General features: G+C 57.6%; 2 protein-coding genes across 3 annotated transcripts in view; one reads left to right on the top strand and one right to left on the bottom strand.

Annotated features, from left to right (window-relative positions):
* The window catches only part of TXNDC11 (thioredoxin domain containing 11), a 60,258-nt gene extending 49,784 nt beyond the window's left edge, over nucleotides 1-10,474 (top strand). For both annotated transcript variants that reach the window (XM_049638256.1, XM_049638258.1), the window contains 4 exons: nucleotides 1,636-1,778; nucleotides 2,098-2,207; nucleotides 5,328-5,408; nucleotides 9,720-10,474. In XM_049638256.1, the coding sequence (XP_049494213.1) occupies nucleotides 1,636-1,778; nucleotides 2,098-2,207; nucleotides 5,328-5,408; nucleotides 9,720-10,362 (977 nt within the window). In that variant the 3' untranslated portion in view covers nucleotides 10,363-10,474. The remainder of the gene's footprint in view (nucleotides 1-1,635; nucleotides 1,779-2,097; nucleotides 2,208-5,327; nucleotides 5,409-9,719) is intronic.
* Nucleotides 10,475-10,572: 98 nt separating this feature from the next.
* On the bottom strand, nucleotides 10,573-20,325 carry SNN (stannin). Its single transcript, XM_049638264.1, has 2 exons — nucleotides 20,197-20,325; nucleotides 10,573-13,471 (listed from the first exon to the last, which is right to left on the bottom strand). Exon 2 carries the CDS (start codon nucleotides 13,382-13,384, stop codon nucleotides 13,121-13,123), a length of 264 nt encoding a protein of 87 aa, XP_049494221.1. The 5' UTR covers nucleotides 13,385-13,471; nucleotides 20,197-20,325; the 3' UTR covers nucleotides 10,573-13,120.
* Between the last annotated feature and the right edge of the window lie 239 nt (nucleotides 20,326-20,564).

Genomic DNA, 20,564 nt, shown 5'->3' with positions numbered 1-20,564 from the left:
GAGAGAGAGGGAGACACAGAATCGGAAACAGGCTCCAGGCTCCGAGCCATCAGCCCAGAGCCTGACGCGGGGCTCGAACTCACGGACCGCGAGATCGTGACCTGGCTGAAGTCGGACGCTTAACCGACTGCGCCACCCAGGCGCCCCAGCTCCCGAGTGTTTAAAGGAACCTGTGACCTATCGCTTTATGAATTGCATTCTCTATCGTTACTGTAAATTACTCCTGATTGGTGTTTTCTAAAGTTACGTTTTGGTGTTCGGAGTTTTTCTAAAGTGAAACAAGCCTGTATTTTTGGAGTGTTTATTGGACTTTCCCGAATTCTGTTCAGTAATACACAAGCATTCAGTGAGCTCATAATGTGTTCAATTTGAACTTGAGGGTAATCTGAAAGAAGCCTTCTTCAGATTTATTTTCCTCTCCCTTCCCTCCCTCCCTCCCTCCCTCCTTCCTTTCTTCCTTTCAGAGATAGAGTGCACAAGCAGGGGAGGGGCAGGGAGAAAGGGGGACAGAAGATCTGAAGCGGGCTCTGCACGCACAGCAGAGAGCCCTCTGTGGGGCTTGAACCCGCGAACCATGAGATCATGACCTGAGCCGAAGGCAGACGCCTGACTGACTGAGCCACCCAGGCGCCCCGTAATTTCTTCTCCTCTTCCGTATTTGCTCTGAAATGTACATGTAGCTCAGCTCTTTGTCCTGGAGTTGGTGACAAAATTTGTAAGGGTCCTTGTGAAAAAGTACCTGTGTCTCGCTGGTTTGGAGAGTTGACTGTTAAGTCGGCTGTCTCTGGGGCAGTTTCAGAATTGAGGCTTCATTCAGATTAGGAGATAAGTTTTGGTTTTATGTTTCAGAAACATAGCCAAGTAAGTTATTCAGATGCAGATAATGAGTTCTCTTTAGTATGCACAGGACATCCTTCACTTCCTCCTCCCTCTGAGGAAAGTGTCACTCACTATTCGTTAGGACCTCAAAATGGAGAGAGGAGAGAGAGAAAGAAGGGACCCGCCGATCAGTGCTGCTCTAGACAGGTGCCGAGGAGTCTGAAGGCAGTGGGAGGGGAAAGCTGTTGGTTCGAGTTAGGTTTTTGGATTATTTGTGAGCCTTATGGGATTTTCCACGAAATATAATGTGAGTTTATTTTTCCTACACTTTCAAGAAAGAAACCTGAAGGACTTGAACAAAGGAAACAAAAACCACAGCTCCCCGCCTCAAGTATTAAACGCCTGTCACCTCCCAGTACCTTGTGGAGTTAGCCGCATCTGTAGTGCTGTTTAAAGGTCTGAGCGTTGTAGGTTGAAGTCTCTATGGGGTGGTGGCATGTCGATCAGGTGTCTGTTTGGGGACCAGCCCCGTTAGGAGAAAAGAGAACTCCTGGCCTGTAAATCCTAGAGCCTGTGACTCCACGTGGTGTTTTGGTAGCTAGATTACTGTCTGCCGAGGTTGCACTCAGAGCTGAACCTGGTGCCCGCCCCCCACCCCCACCCCGGGCAGCCTCGTCCAGGGCGCTCCCTGTGGGCGAGGTGTTCAGAGTGCCAGCCTGTGAAGCCATCGCAGCTTTTACATGCAGAGTGTACAGTAGGCCAGCTGCTCCCCCTGTGCTTCGCCAAGAGCTGATCTCATTTTCTCTTTATTTTTAGAGTCTTTTATTCAAAACTTCAGCGTTCTCTACAGTCCCTTGAAAAGGCACCTTATTGGAAGTGATTCTGCCCAGTTCCCCCCTCAGCATTTAATCACGGAAGTGACAACTGATACCTTTTGGGAAGTGGTCCTTCAAAAACAGGTACGGAGTCAGAGGGGCACAAATCCAGCCACCTCTCCCTGGTGAGGTAGCTGCCGAAGCAGCGGGCGTCGGGGCGAAGGCTGGGTTTTGATAAGGCCCAGGTCAGTTGCGGGACGGTCTCCCTGCACGACATACGTGTTATCCGACGCTTCTCTCACCGCAGAAAGTCCTTAAGAAAGCACAGAATTGGAACGATGTGAAGCTGGAGGTATTCCCTGGCAGGGGTGCAGTAAGCAGCAGCTCCTGAATGCCCGCTGGGTTCCGAGCGCGGTCGGGACACGCGTGCGCCCTTTGTAACCACCGTCTTCCCTTCCCCCAGGACGTGTTGCTGCTTTATTACGCACAGTGGTGCGGCTTCTGTCCATCCCTCAATCACGTCTTCATCCAGCTAGCTCGCCTCCTGCCGGCGGACGCTCTCACCGTGGCCCGGTAAGGAAGCCCCTTCTGTCCGTTTTCGCTCCTCACTGCGTAGCCGTGTGGTTGGCGAGGGCCTGCCCGCTTTTCATAAACCTTGGGTGAGACTGGGTGCAGTTTGATTGTCAGCTTGAAGCCAGAGCAGAACCTCATCGAAACCCGCATGCTCCCAGTGAGTTCTGAGCGTTGCTTCCGTGGTGCCAAGTGTGTGTAGCCCCGACCGAATTCCCAGGAGGGTGAGTGTGGGGGCGGCGCTGACCCCTCCCCGCCAGCGGCCGGCTCCCCGGAACCCCATGGGAAGGGTGCCCACGGAGCTCCGTGGCACGGTGGCCTTGGCCCGGTGAAAGGGGGCGGTCCTGACGTGCCGCCCGCCGGCCCCGGGACCCGGAGCACATCCCTCCGCCAGGTCTGTCCTCCCTCCTCACTCCTCACATTAGGGAGAAACACTGGTTGGTACCTTTGTGTTCTGGTTTTGTGATTCCGTGGGTACCGGATGTGGGCTCCGTAGTCAGCAAAACCGTTTTTAAATCACTGTTTTGTAGAGACAAGCCTCAAATGAAGACTGGATAGGTACTAAGCTGTGGGGCGGGGGGGGGGGGGTGCAGGTGGTGTTTAGATTTCAGCCTTCCAGACAGAATTCAGTACAAAGATTAAATCATAGGAAAAACAACAGAACATAGATTATTGAGTTTGCTAGTTTGAGAGATGGAAACTTTCCAAAGTGAAGCAGTTAAAAAAAAATAATTAAAGAAAGATGGACAGATTGCACTAGAAAAGTGTGCAGTGAAAGACATAAGGAAAATAGGCTTAAGAAAGAAAGAAAAATAGGTATGTTTTACAGCATCTCTGTTTCACCCGCTGGGTCTGCTCTGAGCAGCATAGAGCCATACTGCACCGTGAGATTTTTCTTTGTACGTATCCTCTGACCTAATTGTCGCCGCACTCGGTGAAGCAGGCGCGGCTGTCACTCTCTTTTTACCGAGGAGGAGACCGAGGCACAGAGAGATGCGGTAACTTTCCCAGAGTCGCACAGACTATAAGTGAGGGCCCAGACTTCCCGGTCAGGCGCTCTTACTCCGACCCTGAGAAATGACAAAGGTTTAAGGAGCTGCTGAGAAGAAAATGCGGTCTGTCCACACAGTGGAATGTTACTCGGCCTTATAAAGGAAGCACATTCTGAAACCCGTTACGAGGTGGACAGACCTTGAGGGCGTCAGTGCAAAGTGAGATACAGAGATACGAAAGGACACATCCTTCGCGATCGCACATATGCAGGGCACCCAGGGCAGTCACATTCGCAGAGACGGAGAGGAGATGGTGGGTGCCCGGGGGAGCGGGGGTGGGGGCTGTGCAGCGGATAGAGATTCCCCAGTTTTTCAGGATGACAGAACGCTTCTGCAGTTGGGTGGTGGGGACGGCCGCGCGGCATTATGAATGCACTTTGCACGACCAGACTGTGCGCTCAGGAGTGGTTCGGATGGCACGTTGTGTGTGTATTTTACCGCAGCGACAAATTGGGGGTCCGGGGAGAAACAGCCGAGAGGGACTCCTGTGTGAAGAAAAGACACGAATAGGCTTTTTCACGGCCGGAGGAGGAGAGTATAAGTAAGCAAGTGTGGAAGTTACAGCCTAATAAATGTAAATGAAAACAATAACAAAGTATCATTTACACTTATTAACAGATGCTTTGACGTGACAGAATCTTGTGTTGATAAAATGGAGTGAAATTGGCACAGAGAGATGGAGCTAATAGCAGAAGTGAATTGGCGTCACCTTTTTGGAAGGCATTTTAGCAACATTTGTAAGAAAGCACAAAAATTGTTATACATTTTTGACCCAGTTAATTTTACTTTGGGGACTTAAGGAACTAGGACTCGCAGAGAAGCATGAGCTAGTCACTCCCTGTAGCATTGTTTGTATCTAATGGTAGAAGCACGGCTAAGTAAATTACAGTTGGGCGTTTGATGGGATTTTTGCCCATTTATTAGAACAATGCTTTTCGTAGAATTATTGAAAAGAATTGCATTCGAAATATATGAATACTGCTCTTAACAACATGTGGGTATATACACCAAGCCTGAATGAGAATCCCAGAAAGAAGGCCCGATTGGCCCAGTGGAATTCTGAGTGATATTTACAACAGTGTTTTTCTTTCAATTTTACATGATTTTGGAGTGAAAGTCGGGAGGAAAAACGGTATTTGATGATAGGCTAGAGCGTGCCCTACCACTTGTTTAAAAAACGGAACTCTGACATTTCAGGTAGGCTCGCCCAGGCAGAGACGGGAGTGCTGTTGAGTTGTTTAAAACCATTCTAAAGGGGTCCCCCTTTTGGGCGAGTGCATGGCGCTGGTTGACGCCCAATTGCCATGATTCTCTGAGAACTACTATCAAGTTAATGATTCAGAAAGTCCCCACTTTTGTATGCATTATTTGTGACGATTGATATCCGAACCGCCTGTCCGAATGGCCCTCCAAGGTCTGCTCCCTTCTTCGAGGACTACTGTTTGTTTGTGTTTTTCGTTCCATCTGAGCAGTGCCTGCCAGCTGAGGTTGGGGGGGGGGGGGAGCTGAGTGCCGGCTGCAGGAGGGGCCACTACTTGCTTCACCAGTAATAAACCCCAGGTTGGGTAATTCAGCACACATGGCATTTTCCAGATTAGAAAATTAATCTAAAATCTGCTAAGAAAATGTGTGTTTTGTGGCCTCCATCTGGAGTTACAAAATATAAATATAAAAGAGAGCATCACCTTTACTCTCCAGTTTTCACCTCTTCAGAGGCTTGATGTGTTTTGCACAATGATTTCCTTTCTCCAGAGCTAGTCCAGGGATTTCACTGCTTGCCCAGACCCCGTGAGGGGAGCGTGGACTGCTCCTGAGGTGTCAGTGAGGTGTTTTTCTTTTGAAAGTTCATTTTTACTCTCAGGACATGTCCCTTCTGCTCCGTAAGTTAAAGTGGAGAAAGTTGCATGTTCTGGAAGCGTCGGTTCTTGTCGCCTGAGCTGCACCCATCCTGGCGTAGTAGTTCGTTCACTCAGAGGGCCAGGATCTTCATTTGTTGGAGAAAGTTCTTTGAGTTCGGAGTGTCTTGGGCCGATCTTTTACTTACTCTCATCTTTCCCTCTGCCGTTGTCAGGATTGATGTATCTCAGAATGACCTTCCTTGGGAATTCATGGTTGACCGTCTCCCTACTATCTTATTTTTCCCCTGTAGCAGGTAAGTTTTTTTCACTATTTTCGATCTTTACTCAATATTTGGGCAGATGGGATTCTTTTGAAAATGAAAAGGGTTTAAGGTGCTTCACAGAAATGAAATGCAAATCATTAGCTGTTACTAAACTATTTCAAATAGAATGTATTGTTAAAAAAATGTTCCATTGAGGGGAAAAAAAAGAAAAAAAAATGCGCCATCAGGGACTCGGGGTAAAAGGGCTTTCGTGTCACAAGGTCGGAGGTGGTTTTTGGTAAGAACTTCACCCCTCCCACAGTGTTTTCACGAGCGTGCATGTGGCCGTCAGAACTCGTTTGCCTTCTCGGTCTTATGAGCCTCCAGTGGATGCCGAGATGGATGGCAAAGAGCCACGTTCACCTGGGCCAGACAGCAGCTCCTCTCTCGAGTCCCCTGGGCGTCAGGCCCTGGCTGACCCAGGCTTTCATGTGCCTCATTTTCCATCGAGTTCTCCTGATGCCCGGCTTGTCCCTCCTGTGCAAGCTGGAAATGGAGACGACTCCTCACTGTACCCCGTTCATGGGATTCAAGGAGCCTTCTCCCCACGTGTGCAGACTTCCGTGAACGTCCGCCACGGGGCTCTCCCCTTGATGTCTTCACATCATGCAGGCGGACTCCAAGTCCAGTGATGACAGCAACTGCCCTGAAAGCCTGGCAGGCGGGGACGGGACCTAAGCAAGGAGGATGAACGGCCTAACTTGGCAATTACTAAATGTTGGGTGTGGATGTTTTGCTAAAAGGGAAATGAACTCTTGGCCTTTAAAAGCCTGATAAACGAGATGTTCTGACCCTTTTTAAAAAAAAAAGATTCTCTTTTGTTTTCAAAAGGGTCCTCAGGGACCTAGTCACACGACTCTGATGGTATCTTTATAGGGAAAAAGCATTTGCAGGTTATTCTAACGAGGTCCTTAATTCACGTATGTGGTGTCTCCTCTTTTAATTTCCTGCCCTCACTTTTACTGTTCACGGCAGCCACTGCCGTACTGTTTATTTCTCATAGATACCTAATCATTTCCTTGTTGTTTCCTCTTTATCTCAAGGAATTTTTGCTGGAATACTTCCTGGGGTAGTAGGGTCCTGTCACATCATGCACTAAAAACAGAGCGTGACTCATCCCGTTGTGCTGACTGTTGTCATGAGCCTCTTTCCTTCTAAGAAATAAAGTGCCGCACAGTCAAGGAATCATGGACCATAAAGCAGTTTCATCTGCGTGGGATGGAGGTTGGGCAGGAAGTTTAACGAAGCATGGTTTTCGAATTTCAAACATAGTTTGGAAAAGTATTAAAGTCCTAACACCCAGCAGGTGCCAGCAGCTAGAATGCATGAGTATGTCTTGAGCGAGACAGAAAGAGATACACCAAGAATTGGTGACGGGGTGTGTGTTGGGGGACTGAGTCAGGCTGGAGTGCCTTGCAGTAGAAAGTTGCCTGATTGTCCATGTGAGGATGTGCATTGGTGGTCCCTGCAGCCCCTTAGTGTTTTGTTTTTAGCTTTTTTAATGTTTATTTATTTTTGAGACAGCACTAGTGGGAGAAGAGCAGAGAGAGAGGGAGTCACAGAATCCGCAGCAGGCTCCAGGCTCCGAGCTGTCAGCACAGAGCCCGACGCGGGGCTGGAACCCACAAACCATGAGATTGTGACCTGAGCCGAAGTCAGACGCTCAACTGACTGAGCTGCCCAGGCGCCCCTGCGGCCCCTTAGTATTGGAAAGTCAAGAATGTAAATACTGAACGTGAGAAGAGTGTCCAGCTCTTTGTTAATGCAGAGACCTTGGTAAACCAAAAAACCTCATTACTGCTCTGGAATGGAATTTTCCTTATCTCCTAAAAGTAAAGATAGTCGCCAGAGAAGTGAGCTCCCCGTTAGCTGGTCCAAATTGAATGAGTGCTCAGGTTACTCAGAGGGTGTGAACAGGCAAAGGGTGTGAGCTGACCGCTGGCAAGAGAGGAAAGGAGAGAGCCCTTTTTCACGGGGACTGTGCTTACGTCCTCTTCAGTGAAAAGAATGCAAAAGCGTACGTGCGTTTTGATAAAAGCAGCCTGCCCACACGCTCGGTTACGTGCGCAGTAAGTAGGGAAGTGTGAAGATGTTGACAGTTACTTTGGAGGAGGATTCCAGGTGATGGGGGGGTGCCTCGTTTGCTGTGCACATTGCCTCCAGCCAGCACGTGTTTCACAGTCCTGGAACAGAACCACATGCAAGGGCTTGTCCTCTGCCACAGGGCGCGCCCTGGGCCGCCTCCTGCGGCCGCTGGCTTTCCTGTGCAGGTGCGGCATAGAGCCGCTGTTCCTGCCACCACTGCGTGTGACGTTTCAGAATCGAGGCGCTCCTCTGGCACCTGGGTGAAGACGTCACAAGGATGGGCTGGTTCATTCTAGCATGTGCCCTGGCAAGGACCGGGCCTCGTGAGAGGAGCAGCCCGCCCGGCCGCAGTAGCACGGCCCCGTCTTTGGAGAAGATGCCTTACACCCTCGGTCACGTTTTTATTTGGCCGTTTAGGTGCTAGAGCTACGTGAACACACGCCTAGGGAATTCCGAAGGGAGTCGGACCGCGGGGCCTTTTACCACCACGTTTCCGAAATGATTCTTTCCTGGGGAGTTTGTTCACACTGTGTCCTTGCTACTTGTAAAAAGTGGGAAAGCGCTTTAGCACGCGTGTCAGGCAGATTCACGGGGATGGCGCCCCGAACTCTGCTCTGAAATAGCGTGCTTACAGAGGTCGTTTGCAGTCACGTGAAGGTCTCCCACCCACGCTCCGGTCCCTCGGCAGCCCCCTCCGGGGGCAGTTCGGGTACCTTGCCCTACAAGACCGGGTTTGCGCCGCCTAGATGGGTCTCAGCGCCGATCCAGCCTCTGCTCGTCCTTCCCCGCCTGCAGCCCACAGGCACCAGGTGGCTTGTAGTCGTCGAATGGCTGGGAGGGCGCAGTCGAAGAAAGCTTCTGGAGGCTAAGAAAACCATGTTTTAAAGTAGGGTGTGGTTATATATTTACTCTGAATATTTGACTTTTCCATTTCCCTGAAAGTCTCCCTGAGTGTGGTATAAAATGGGGCATATGCGATTTTAATTTCCCTGTGATACTTATTTCATTGGGAAAGAGCTACCCATCAGTAGAACACCTTTTGTCTTAGGTATTTAGCCTCTGGCTTTGTGTGTGGCGAGGGCTCGTGAGCTTGTAATGAGTGGTTTCTGGTTGGGCTTTGAAAGAACAGTATGATTGACTTTAGGCTAACGCTCAGCTTTCAGGTAACTCGTGCCCTCCTTCCAACAGTCCCGTGAGGGCAACAACACTCCCGTCACCCCTTCCACGGGTGAGGGGGTGCAGGGGTGCAGAGAGGCCGCCGGGCTGGGCACTCACGACGGTGGGCGGCAGTCTTACAGGTCTGCCTGGCAGGTGGCCCTGCCTCACCCCCGTTGCTTTAGGACAACATAGCTGCTCTTTGCCCACCTTGTGCGTCAAGCTGGTGGCTTTGATTTAGTGTGGCCAGATTGTGTATACACAGGTCACTGTACACATGCCAGACATTTTGGTCATCAGGCAGTTAAATGACAACTTCTCAAAAGGAATTTTCTGCATCAGGGCTTGCAACAGAGTTTTGGGGAAAACCCCCTTCCTACATCACTTTGCTTCCTTATTCTGTGCTCTCAGGGCGGGGCAGCCTTCCTTTCTCACAGTCCCTTGGTGGGTCTGTTTGACCGGAGTCGGGGCCTGAGTGACACTTCGCCCATTTTGCTAATAACAATGTCTCCAGATGTTGCCAGATGCCCGTGGCAGGGGCGGGTTATAGTCTCCCCCAGGTAAGAACTCCTGCTCTGAATAACGCGTCCTACCGGCTGGCTGAAGAAATCCGGCTGAGTGTTCAGTCTTCATTTCACCAAGCACTTTGACGGCCACGGGGTGACACAGGCGATGTCCTGCCCGGGGACGCCCTTCCTTACCGGCCACTGGGCCTCCCAGAGCTCGAAGAGCCCCTCTGCCCACACGCTGCCGGTGCCCTCTTGGGCCTGGGAGCTCCTTGTCTTGCTTAGAAGGTTGTTAACAGAAACTGAGCTCTTTGTCCTGGGAACAGACACACAGTTGAGATAAGCGGCCTTAATTACAGAACAAGCACAGGCGACAGGCTCCGCCTTGTAGAAACATTTTTGCCCAGATAACATTTTCCTTGCTGACTTCCCGTAAGTAAAATCCTCAGAATGTCTCCTGGTGGGAAGCCAACAGCCTGGCCTCCGGTGGCAGTGCCGTCCGGACGGAGCGTGTTGACGGGGCTGTCCCCTCTGACTCCTTTCCCTCTCTCTCCAGGAAGGACCGCAGTGTGAAGTACCCCGAAGACCTTCCCATCACCCTTCCCAATCTGCTGAGGTTCATCCTGCATCACTCGGACCCGGCTTCTTCCCCTCGGAGCCGGGCTGATCCTCCCACCAAAGAGTGTGTTCAGAGCGAGGCCGTCTTCCAGCAGGGGCACATCTCCCACTTGGAGAGAGAGATCCGGAAGCTGAGGGCGGAGATCGGCGCCCTGCAGCGGGCGCAGGGGCAGGTGGAGGCCCAGCTCTCGAGCGCGCGCAGGGACGGGCACCGGCTGCTGCGGCAGAAGCAGAGCCTGGAGGCGCGCCACGGGCTGCTGCGGCTGCACAGCGAGCAGCTGCGGGCACTGGCCGAGCGCAAGGCCCGCGAGCTCGAGGAGCTGGCCCGCAGGCTGCAGGAGCTGGCCGACGCCTCGCAGGACCTCCTCACCGAGAACGCGTGGCTCAAGATCCTGGTGGCCACCATGGGGCGGAAGCTGGAGGGCCGGGACGGAGCGGACGAGCTCGCTCCCCCGCGAGAGGCCCGCCCCAACCGCCCCGAGCCTTCAGGTCCCCCCCGGCTCCCGGGCAGCGCCCCTCCGCCTCCCAACGTCAGCTCCGCGCCGGCGTCCGAAAGGAGCAATGAGAACAGGACAGGCTGACTTGTAAAACGACACGAAGAAATCCGAGAAGAAAGCTGTACGTTGGGAATATATTTATGCAAATTTTATTGAAATTTATTGTAAATAAAGATTTTCTCAGTGGTCTAGAAAATCACGTTGAGTGTCATTCAGCTTTTCTTGAACAGGGATGACATCCCTCCGCTCATGGCACAGATTTGGTAGCTTTGAGACGGAAGCAGTAGCCCAGCCCGTTTGAAGATGTGGCTGAAACATCGGTCGGCGTCTCAGCGGTTCAGCCACCGGGGTCCCCCCCCCCCCCCCCCCGTTGCTTCTGCGAGGACTCTCGGGATGAAAGGCTGATTTCCTGACCGGCCCATTGGAAGACCTCAGCACAACAGTCGGGCTCCTGAGAGAGAACTGAATGAGAGGCCGTGACTAAGCCATGTGGTTTGTGGCTCTGGCCTCTACGCTAAAAAAAAAAAAAAAAAAAAAGTAGCTGTCGATCCAGGAACAATGAGTCCTATTATGTGGTGGTTCTCGGCCTCTCCAGGCACTCCCAATGGCCCCACAGAGACACCCCCCCCGCCACTGGTGCCCCGCTGTGCCTGTGACCATGACCGGGCACCCACTGCCACGGCAGGGATGTCACCCCTGGCAACTGGGGCATCATGGGATCGAGGACCCGCCGGGAGCGGAACCCAGGACAAAGTGGCGGTTCATCATTTCAAAACCCAAACCTCCCTGGGACCACCCCGCTCGGGGTCAGCCCTGGGGTCCTCGGCTCCCCAAGGGGACGCAACCTGGGTGTGCGCTGATGGCTGGCTGCGGGAAGGAGAGGTAGAAAGCCTGGAAGTTCTGAAATGCGGGGAGAACAGATCAGACACCCCGACGCCTTCCACGTTTGTCTGGAGGGCCCTTCAGCAGAAGGCCAGCTATCTCCCTGATCTCCTGCCCAGCATCTTGGAACGAGCTGGCCCCCTCCGGCCTCCGGGGGCTCCGAGGGGGTCTTGCCTGACTTCTCAGGCTCGGCCATCCCCATTTAGGGGCCGACATCTCTCCTGGGCTAAATAAGGCCCAGCCGCCTTGCCCGGGCTCCTGGGTAGCCCCCTGGGGCATCTCATTCCTGCCTTCAGCTCACCCGGCTAAAGAGCTACCCTCCTCCCTCCCCCCGAGCTGATACTTCACGTTTGACCCCCAGTTTAAGTGCCGCCAAAATGAAGTGTTCCCTAAGCTCCTTCCTTGGGGGTTCCAGAAAGTAGATGAGTTCAACATGCTTTGTTGAGGAGACTTGGTGAGGCCAGAGGAGCCTCGGCCAGCCTGAGCAGGCCGCCAGAGCTTGGGAGGAGGAAGGGGTGGGCTGGGAGTGGGGTGGAAGCCGCCGAGGGCCAGGGCTCCCAGGTGAAGCCCGGGCCGGCCCCCAGTTTACTACGAAGGATGCCTACACAAGCCACGTTTTAATCACCATAGCTGAGGATGTGCTTCGGGATTGGGATTCACAATCTTAGCGAGTTCACCCAAGTGGGACGCCTTGGGGATGCAGGCTTTGGGGGTGCCGGCCCCACCGAGACAGCCACCAACTCATCTTCGTGGAAACCCGGTCCTGAACCTGACACTCACTCTCCCCCCACCCCCCTCCGCACCCTCCCCCAGGCGCCCCGTACCAGGGGCCGTCAGGCAGGTGATGTGCTCACAACCCTGGGCCGCACTCGGGGCTCTCCGAGCCAGGTCAGGGTACTCTCCCAGGTGGCCCGCCAGGGAAGGAGGGGCCTGGGACCCAGCAGGTGGGTGGTACTCTGAGAAGAAAGGAAACTAATGTGTGAACGGGGGAGGGAAAAACCCCTCGAACCTCCCCCCACCCTCCAGTGCAGAAAATACTAAATACAACAAACAAAAAAGCACGAGTTCCTCTTTCCCGGGCCGGCTGGGTTTCAGATGAAGGTTGGGGCCACGGGCTCTGGTGTTTCCAACGAAGCCTGCGCTAAGTGATGCCAGGGAGGGGGACAGCACGGGGGGGGGGGGGGGGGGCAGTGTTCGGCCTGCTCGAGAAACTGCTCCGCCGCCAGGCCGCCCGGCAGCCCTCGGGACGCGTGCCCTGACTCGTCCTTCACCGGCTCGCCAGGGGCAGAGGCCTCCTTGCAGTGACTCCGCTCTCAACGGGAACTGGTCTCCGGCGACCGAAGCAGGGGCGTGTGGTTCCTCCATCCGTTGCCAGCCAAGCAGAAATCCCCACAGCACCCCAGCTGCTGAGCCACGACACTGAGAATGGACGGGTCACGTCCTCTGCCTGCACACGCCCGTGTGGAGACCCCTGCGCCGTGCACCGCAGGCCCTCCCGTGTCCCAGGCCCCCGCCCCCGGCGGAGCCTTGCGACGGCTCATCATCGCTACGGTCCCACGTGCTCTACACGGTATCGTTAAAAATCAGCAAACGAGGCTCTAAGCACATGCTTCCAGGGCCTATTTACACTTCAGAGGGTTGTGAGTCCCCGCATTACAGAAGTAGCTCCTTCCGGAACAGGCTCAGCTAAACATTCAAGTAACAAGAGCGCTACGGGGTCGAGAGCCCCGGCGAGGTCAGGCCTGCCCACTGCCTGCAATGGGCAGTCCCACCAGGAGGCCGAGGGGACGCCCGGGGCCACCGGGTCCTGGCTCAGGACGGCCAGGACGTCGGGAGTCCGTGCATGCGGTGACGAAGCCCGGCGAGGCCGTGCCAGCAAGCGTCAGCCCCGCCTCTCAGCGGCCCCCGCCCGCGCCTCCGCACCGGCTGCAAGCGGGCCTGGGGGCCTCGGCATCCCGGCTCAGCCGTGGACTTCTGGGCCGCTGGGGGTCAGCTTGGCCTTCCTCTCCACGCACGGTCCCTTGGCGGAGTACTGCACCAGCAGGAAGGGCTCCTTGGTCTCGCCATCCCCCACGATGCTCTCCTCGTCTTCCGACTGGCTGATGCGCTGCAGCCGCAGGTAGCACCAGCAGCCCAGGATCAAGGCCCCCAGGGCCGCGATGGCGATGAGGATGACGATGACCGTGACCACGCCCGTGGTGGGGCTGTGGTCCATAATAGACATGGTCAGCGCCTGGGGACGCTTCCGCAGGAGGAAGCTCACAGGGCGGTCGGCTCAGCGAGGCTGGAACTCAGGCTGGACGCAAGGGCCCTGGAAGACAAAGCAGGGGTGAGGCGCCGGCGGGACTCCGACAGCTAACGGGCTCGGAGTGGGGGACAGGGGCTCTCCCACGGGGTCTCTCTGTAATCAGATCTCAGGCCTGACCACCCTGCCCTCATCCCAGTGAAAGACACTGGGAAATGACATCAGTCCCTCTCTCAAACAGGCGGCATGGGGAAGTCACCCAGTCTTCTGGAACACCTGGGAGAGGGAGCTGCAGCCGGCCTGGGAAGAGCCCGAAGCAGCCCGGTCCTGGACCGTGGAGGCACTCAGGACGGCTCTGGGGAGGGCAGGGAAGGGCGGGACAGAGCAGACCCCACGGGCTCCAAGCTCAGCGGCAGGCACAGGACCCAGACTGCACACGGGTCAGTACACCAGTGCCTGTCACTACAGATGCATCAGGGCCACGCCCAGGGCCACGGGGGACCTGGTGTCCGGATGCTACGTTGGGCGTTGGGCGGGGTGGGTGAGACCCAGGGAGGCGAGGCGGAGGCTGAGCTGGCAAGAGGGGATGGCCCTTGGGGAGGAGCGTTCCTGGCAGGGGAGTGGCGTCTTTGAAGGCTGAGGCAGGAGAGGGCCTGCTGCTGAGAGGGCGCAGGAGCCGCAGGCGGTGGGCAGCTGGACCCGAAGCGTCAGCTGGTGCCAGTGGGCGGCCGGACCACCGTCTGGCCGCTGCAGGCTCAGACCAGCCCCTCCGCCTCGCAGGGCCTCGGGATCCTCCTCTGTTAACGGGGCTGGGGACTGGCACGGGCGGCCGGCAGCGGGAGGCACAGCACATACAAAACACCCAGACTCTTCCAGTGATGGTGGACGAGGCTGGAGGTGCTGAAGCCAGCGGGCTCCCCTGGGTCCCAAGACCCTGCACTTTCTGGCTTCTCCTCCTCACCGTACACGAACCAAATGATAGTGACTTGCACCCGAATGGTGTGAGGGTGGGGAAAAGCCCGCGCCCTCCGGGCACGCGGTAAGAGCCAGCTGCGGGATCCATTTCTCTGGTGAGAGGGACGTCAACGCAAGGACGCAGCACTGGACGGGGAGGTTTTCCCTCCAGACAGGATGGAACTTGACGTCCTTGAGCAATCATCGCCTTAATTAGAAGTGGTTCTTACCCACACCAGGGAGACTCCCCGCCCGCCCAAGGCCAGGCTAGCCTGAAGGTCAGAGGCAGCTAAGTCCACGCCCCTGGGGTCTGTCCTGGAACCAGGGGCCCCCCAGTACGGCCCTGCCACCGGTGCTCACGTTTGCAGAGGCATCCTGGGCAGGGGGGGTGGCACTGTCCCTGCAGTCTGCCCCCTTCTTCCCACCTGCAGGGTCAGGCTGCTGTGGGCACGGCCAACAGGCTCCCTGGCCCACCTGTACGGGTCCACTGTAGCCAATACCCGGTCCCCCAGAGGAAAAGCCCCGAGTCCTTACAGTGACCTACAGGGCCTGACGGGACGCATCCCTACCTGCTGCTACTCCCTAGCCACAGTGATCCCACTGCCTCTGACCTCTAGGCCTTTGGCCCCGCAGGTCCTCCTCTGCCCCAACGCTCTGCTCCCCTCGCCCTTGTCCAGTGGCTCTCAGCTGGGGCGACTGTGCCTCCCAAGGGACATTTGGCAATGTCTGGAGACATTTTTGCCGTCACCACTGGCTGTGGGGGTGCTACTGCTATGGAGTGGGCAGAGGCCAAGGATGTGCTAAACATCCCACAGTGCCCTCCACGAACAGAGATCGGGCCCCAAACATCAACAGTGTGGATGGAGGGTGAGAAGCCCTGATGCTGTTGACGCCAGCTGGGGGGGGGGGGACACCTTCCAGGCTCCGCAGTCCAGCAGGGAGAGTCCAGGAGGGTCTCCTTGTCCTACAACTGCACCTGCTCTTCCCCCCACCGCCGCCCACCGCTCCCTCCAGGGCGCTTGCTTCAGTGCGCAACCCTGGCTCCCACAGCACAGCCATCTGGTTAGCACTCGCCTCCCCCATCGGGCTGTGTGCTCCAGGAGGGGCCCTGCACACTTCTGTGCTGCCAAGTGCACAGGCTTATCCTGGCTTGTTCCCCGTCCTCGGCAGGGCTGCCATCAGCTCCCACAAGCCCTCTCAGCCTGTCCCCCCAGGCCTCCAGACAGGACAGGTAGCCCCCCGCCCCCTCCGCACACCCCTAGATGGCCTGCCAGCTGGGCCAGGGAACCTGTCCCCACCCCCAGGCTCTCCTCCTGCTAGGGAGGACAACCCACGTGCCTCATCCCTCTCCCCGGACCTCTTGTGTCCAGGGCCTGCTGGCGCACCTGCCTTCCCACCAGGCCCCCGGACAGGAAGACAGCGCGGTGTATCAATTCGGAAGGGGAAGTGTGTGTGTGTTTGGGGAGTGGGGGTGGTTTGGGGGCAGGAAGTGGGAAATCAAACAGTGGCAGCAAGATGGAGGGTGGGGGGACCCCAGGGGCCGAACCTGCCGGGGGGCCTAGGAGGCACCTACAAGTCCAGGGGGAAGCCAAGTGGCCCCTGGACTGATGAGGAAACGGAGACAGCAGCAGCCCCAGTTTAAAGGGACCCTTCGAGAGGAGTGGTGACCTCCAAGCCGTGTCTGCTGCACCTGCCCCAGGCCAGGAGGACTGGGCAGAGCCAGGTATGGGCCTCTCCCCGCCATGAGCATAGAGCCGGGTGACCAGGCCATGGGCATGACCGGCCTATGCTCCCTGGCACCCCCCGGAATGCGTTTGCTTATTGCTTCATTCACTCGGCAACATTTCCTGGGAACTGATTAAAAAACAAAAAATCTCACCGCGTCATCCGCTGCTCAGAACCCTCCCTGACATCAGCAGAGAATCAAAACCCCCTGCCCCTCCCCGTCTTCCCACCTGAAGGCCTCTGAACTTTCTGTTCCTTCTGCCTGGAATGTTCTTCCTGGGTTGTCCCATGACTGGCCCCTTCCTATTATATGGGACTTCCTCTGCAGGTGCCTCTGGGAAGGTATCTTCCCAGACCACCCTGGCTCCAGATGCCCCACCGCCCCACGCCTGCCACCGCCTTGCACAACTTTGTGTCATTCCCTAGGGCTCCCTGCTGCCTGAAGTTCTCTCGGGTCAGAGAACATGCCGCCTTGGCGGACTCTGAGTCTGTAAGCAGAGGGCATTGTCCATCTTGCCCACGGCTGATCCCCAGCCCTATTCTCAGCACACAGCAGGCGCTCAATAAATGTCTGCTGAGAGTTCCGAGCCTGGGGACAGAGTGATGAGATAGAGGGGCCCCTGCCCTCATGGGGATCATGGTCAGCAGCACCCCACCCCCGAGCCAGCTCTCCAACCCAAAGCCACTACTGGGACCCTACGCGTGGGTCCCCGCACCTGTCCCAACCGACTCCTGCCAGAGGCTTGCAGCCTGAGAGCGAGGGCAGAGGCATCGTGTGCAGGTGGATCCACAGCAGGCCTGAGCCCATGAAAGGCAGCTGCCTCCACGTGCTGGGGGGCAGGGAGAGGAGGGGGCCACCAAGAATCAGAGCCCAGAGGAAACCTGAAGCATGAGGGCGGCTGGCTGGTTCCAACCCCTGCACCCTCTTTGGCCCGGGCTGGACCCCATCTCTCCTGGACTTCTCTCATGCCCTTCTGAACCAAAGTAGCTCCTGCAATCAGCAGATGCCTCGCCCTGATCCAGGAAAACCCACGGGGTGGGATCAGGAGGGCCACAGCTTGGGCCGGGTGGATGCCCAGGATGGCGTGTGGGAGACCCGGACCCCTGAGAATGATCATCAAGGAGTTAACATTCATTCCCTATGTTTAATCCTCCTAACGACCCTGCTCACTGGTCTCAACCCCCCCTTTACAGATAAGGAAACTGAGGCACAGACAGTTCGAGTAGATTGCTCAAGAGTGAAGAGCCAGAAAGCAGGATGTGCCCCCAGAAGTGGAAGCCCAGGTGACCAAAGGAAGGGGTCTTCCAAATGCAGAGGGTGGGGCCAGACTGGTGAGGGGGTGGGGCGGGCAACAGAACGTACTCCCTCGTCCCCCACCTCAGCAGCACGTCCTCACGAGCTCCCTCGGTCAGGACAAAGATCAGCACTGGAAACCCGAGGCCATCTGGATTCCCTGGAACATACAGGACCAACCCTCCACCCTCCCACTCTGCGGACCCCCGGCCCTGCCTCCCTCGACCAGGGTGGCCTGTCCCTCAGGTCTCCCCCACAGCTCCTGCAAAAACAGGCCCTGAAGCCCCGCCTCCCAGTCTACTGAGGCCGCCCCCCTGAGCCCCCCATTCCCTGCCCCCTCTGCCCACCAGCAAGTTCAAAAGGAGAGTCCCCACCTCGGCCACCAGCAAGCTGAGGGCAGATGCCTTTCACTGTCCTGCTCTACCTCAAAGGCCCACAACTTAGGTCTTCCCCAATGTAGCACTGGGGTCCAGTTACCTGCCTCTTCATGGGACCCCAAAACGCAGCCTTAACCCCAGTCCACGGGTGACCTTACACACTCAGGCCCAGGGGGGCCACAGCTAGCAACAGGATTCACACCCCCACCTCCCCCACCGCCTTCCCCCCTCTACTGTGAGCTGTTCTGACCTAGCCACGCAAACTGCCCCGCATGGCCTCAGTTTCTCAGTGTGCAAAGTGGGAATGAGGCCCTGACCTCACCCCCCAGGCTGTGGGGAGGATGAGCGGTGATAAGCAATGGGAAAACGGAAGGGCCATGGGGCCATGGGGTTTGCGTGTCACCAGGCACCACGCCTTCCTGGTGCCACAGGGAGGACAGTGAGCCCTTGGGACCACCTCCGCCTCCTGTCCCCAAGGACCTGCCTCCCAGGAGGGTACAGAGCCTGGTCCGGGCCTGTAACGACACACAGCCTCTTCCTCAAGGACACCTGCCACCTCGCTTAACTGGGCATATCACGAGTGTCACCCCGCCCAGCAGGACGCCAGCTCGCCACCCCAACCCTGCAGCCTCCATCTCTGGGACGACCCTGCTTACATGGGCCCCTGCTTACAGTGCTTGTGGCACTGCCCCTAGGGGTTACGCCATGCCCTGCGACAACAAAGCCATCTATCTGCCAGGTGTGCCAAGAAACCAGACACTGCCCCTTGGGGGGACCCCAGTTCACAAGCCAGAAACATTTCCTGCCTGGTTTTCCGATTAGAAACACAGGCTTGCAGGCAGGACACAGGTGAAACATCTACTCCGTGCCAGGCCCAAGCAGGCGTGGGGACCCAAGGATGCATCCCGTGAGGTTCCTGCACTCCAAAAACCAGGATTGAGAGTAGCAGGGATGCCGATGGGAAACTAACCATCATGGGGCTGTGCCCAGCCACGTAGCCAGTGTCCCCTCAGCCTCCGTCACCCACCCAACCATACCCCAGCCCCCCCGAAGAGGAAGCTCGCACCAGAACCCCCTAGGTTCCCCGCGGGCAGAAGAGGAAGCTGGTACAGACTGAGCCGAGGGACTGCCCCAAGGTCAGTCTTGGTCTTGCGTGGCCCAGGCCTGAGGCTCATGCCCCCACCCTGTGAATCAGCCACTGGTCATTCTCACAGGGTCAGCCACTTGGCCCAACGACTCTGGCAATAACAGTAGATGCTGAACAAAAGTTGGCAATGATTACTTTGTGCTAGACGCTGAGATGCTGAACGCTTCACACGAATCAGCTCTCCTTTCAGCCTCAAAACAACCCTAGTGCTATCACTATGCCCACTTTGCAGATAACATGCGGCTCAGAGAAGTTCAGTCAATTGCCCAAGGTCACACAGCTCAGAAGTAGCCGCAGAGGGATTCAAACCCAGGCAATCTGCATCTGGAATCCCAGATTTCAACCCTAACAGGGAAATATCATATTCTTGACCCCCACCTCCCCACTCCCCTGCCTCAGGCCCAGGTGAACCCCTGTCCCACTGGGGCAGGCAGAGTGAGGAGGGCTCGATGCTGGGGACACAGGGATGACAGGCGCCCGGCAGCTACCGCGTGCCTAGCGCGGTCGACGTGCAGGCGCGGTGCCAGACGAGCTCCACGCACCCTCTCATTTAACCCTGCCAGGCGACGCCATCTCCACCCCTCCACCAAGGAGCTGAGTGAGGCTAGAGGGACGAAGGGGCTCAGCCTACTGGGGGACAGCTGGAGGGGGAGAGACAGCTGGAGAAGCGACTCCAGTCTGCCCGCCCGGGGGGACGGAGGGGGGGGCCCACTATACCCAGTCATGCCCACGCCGCGCAGTCATTGCCGATGGAAACCCGGCACCAAATGCTGCGGCCCGTCCTCAGTTTCCCCACTTGCGAAATGGGCGCCAGACGTCGCCAGCAGCCGCACTCCCACCCCTAACCCCCGGAGCCCGCCGGACCACCCTGGGGGATGCCAGGACGCCCGCCTTCTCCGTTAATTTTAAATATCCCGAGGAGCCCGGCGGCCGGCTTGGGGCGCGGAACTGCGGGCCGCGGTGGCGGGCATGCGGGTGGGGGGAAACACCCGCTCCCCGCAAAGCGGCCGCCGCCCCCCGCCGCCTCCTTTGTCCCGATCTCGCCGCAGCGCAGCGGACAAAGAACCCCCGCCCGCGGGCGCGGGCCCCCCGGAACAGACCCTCCGCGCCCCCCCCCGCAGCCGCGCCCCCGCCCGGGCCGTCCCTCCCCCGCCGCGGCGACCCCCACCCCCACCCCCACCCCGGCCCGCGGCCGAGCCGCCCCTCGCGAGCCCCCAGCCCATCGGGGGCCGCCCCTTCCCCTCCCGCACGTCCCCGCCCGGTCCCAGCGCCCGACCCGTCGGGCTCCGCTCACCATGGCGCCGCCCGCAGCCCGGCCCGATCGCCCCGCGGCAGCCCCGCGGGCCCGGCTCCGCCCGCCAGCTAGCCCGGTCCGGCCGCCGCGCACCGTCGGGACGCTGGAGCCCCGCTCTGCGGCGGGCGGAGCATCTCCGGCTCCGCCCCGGCGGGAGGCGTGGCCCTCTGGGAGCGGCCAATGGAAGCCCGCGCTGGGACGGCGGGGCGGGGCGGACCGGGGCGGGGTCACGTGCGCGCGGGGCCGGGGCGGCCCGGGAGGGGCGGGGGCTGAGCGCAGCTGGCAGTCCTGGGGGCGGGGGCCGGGGGCCGGGGGCGGGGGCGGGGGGCGGGCTCGGCCTCGGCGCGCGCGGATTGGGCGCCTGGGGC

This window comes from Panthera uncia, chromosome E3 (genome assembly GCF_023721935.1).
Source record: "Panthera uncia isolate 11264 chromosome E3, Puncia_PCG_1.0, whole genome shotgun sequence".
Classification (NCBI taxonomy): Eukaryota; Metazoa; Chordata; class Mammalia; order Carnivora; family Felidae; genus Panthera; species Panthera uncia.
The sequence above is the reverse complement of the archived record's forward strand: the minus strand, read 5'-3'. Positions and strand labels throughout refer to the sequence as shown.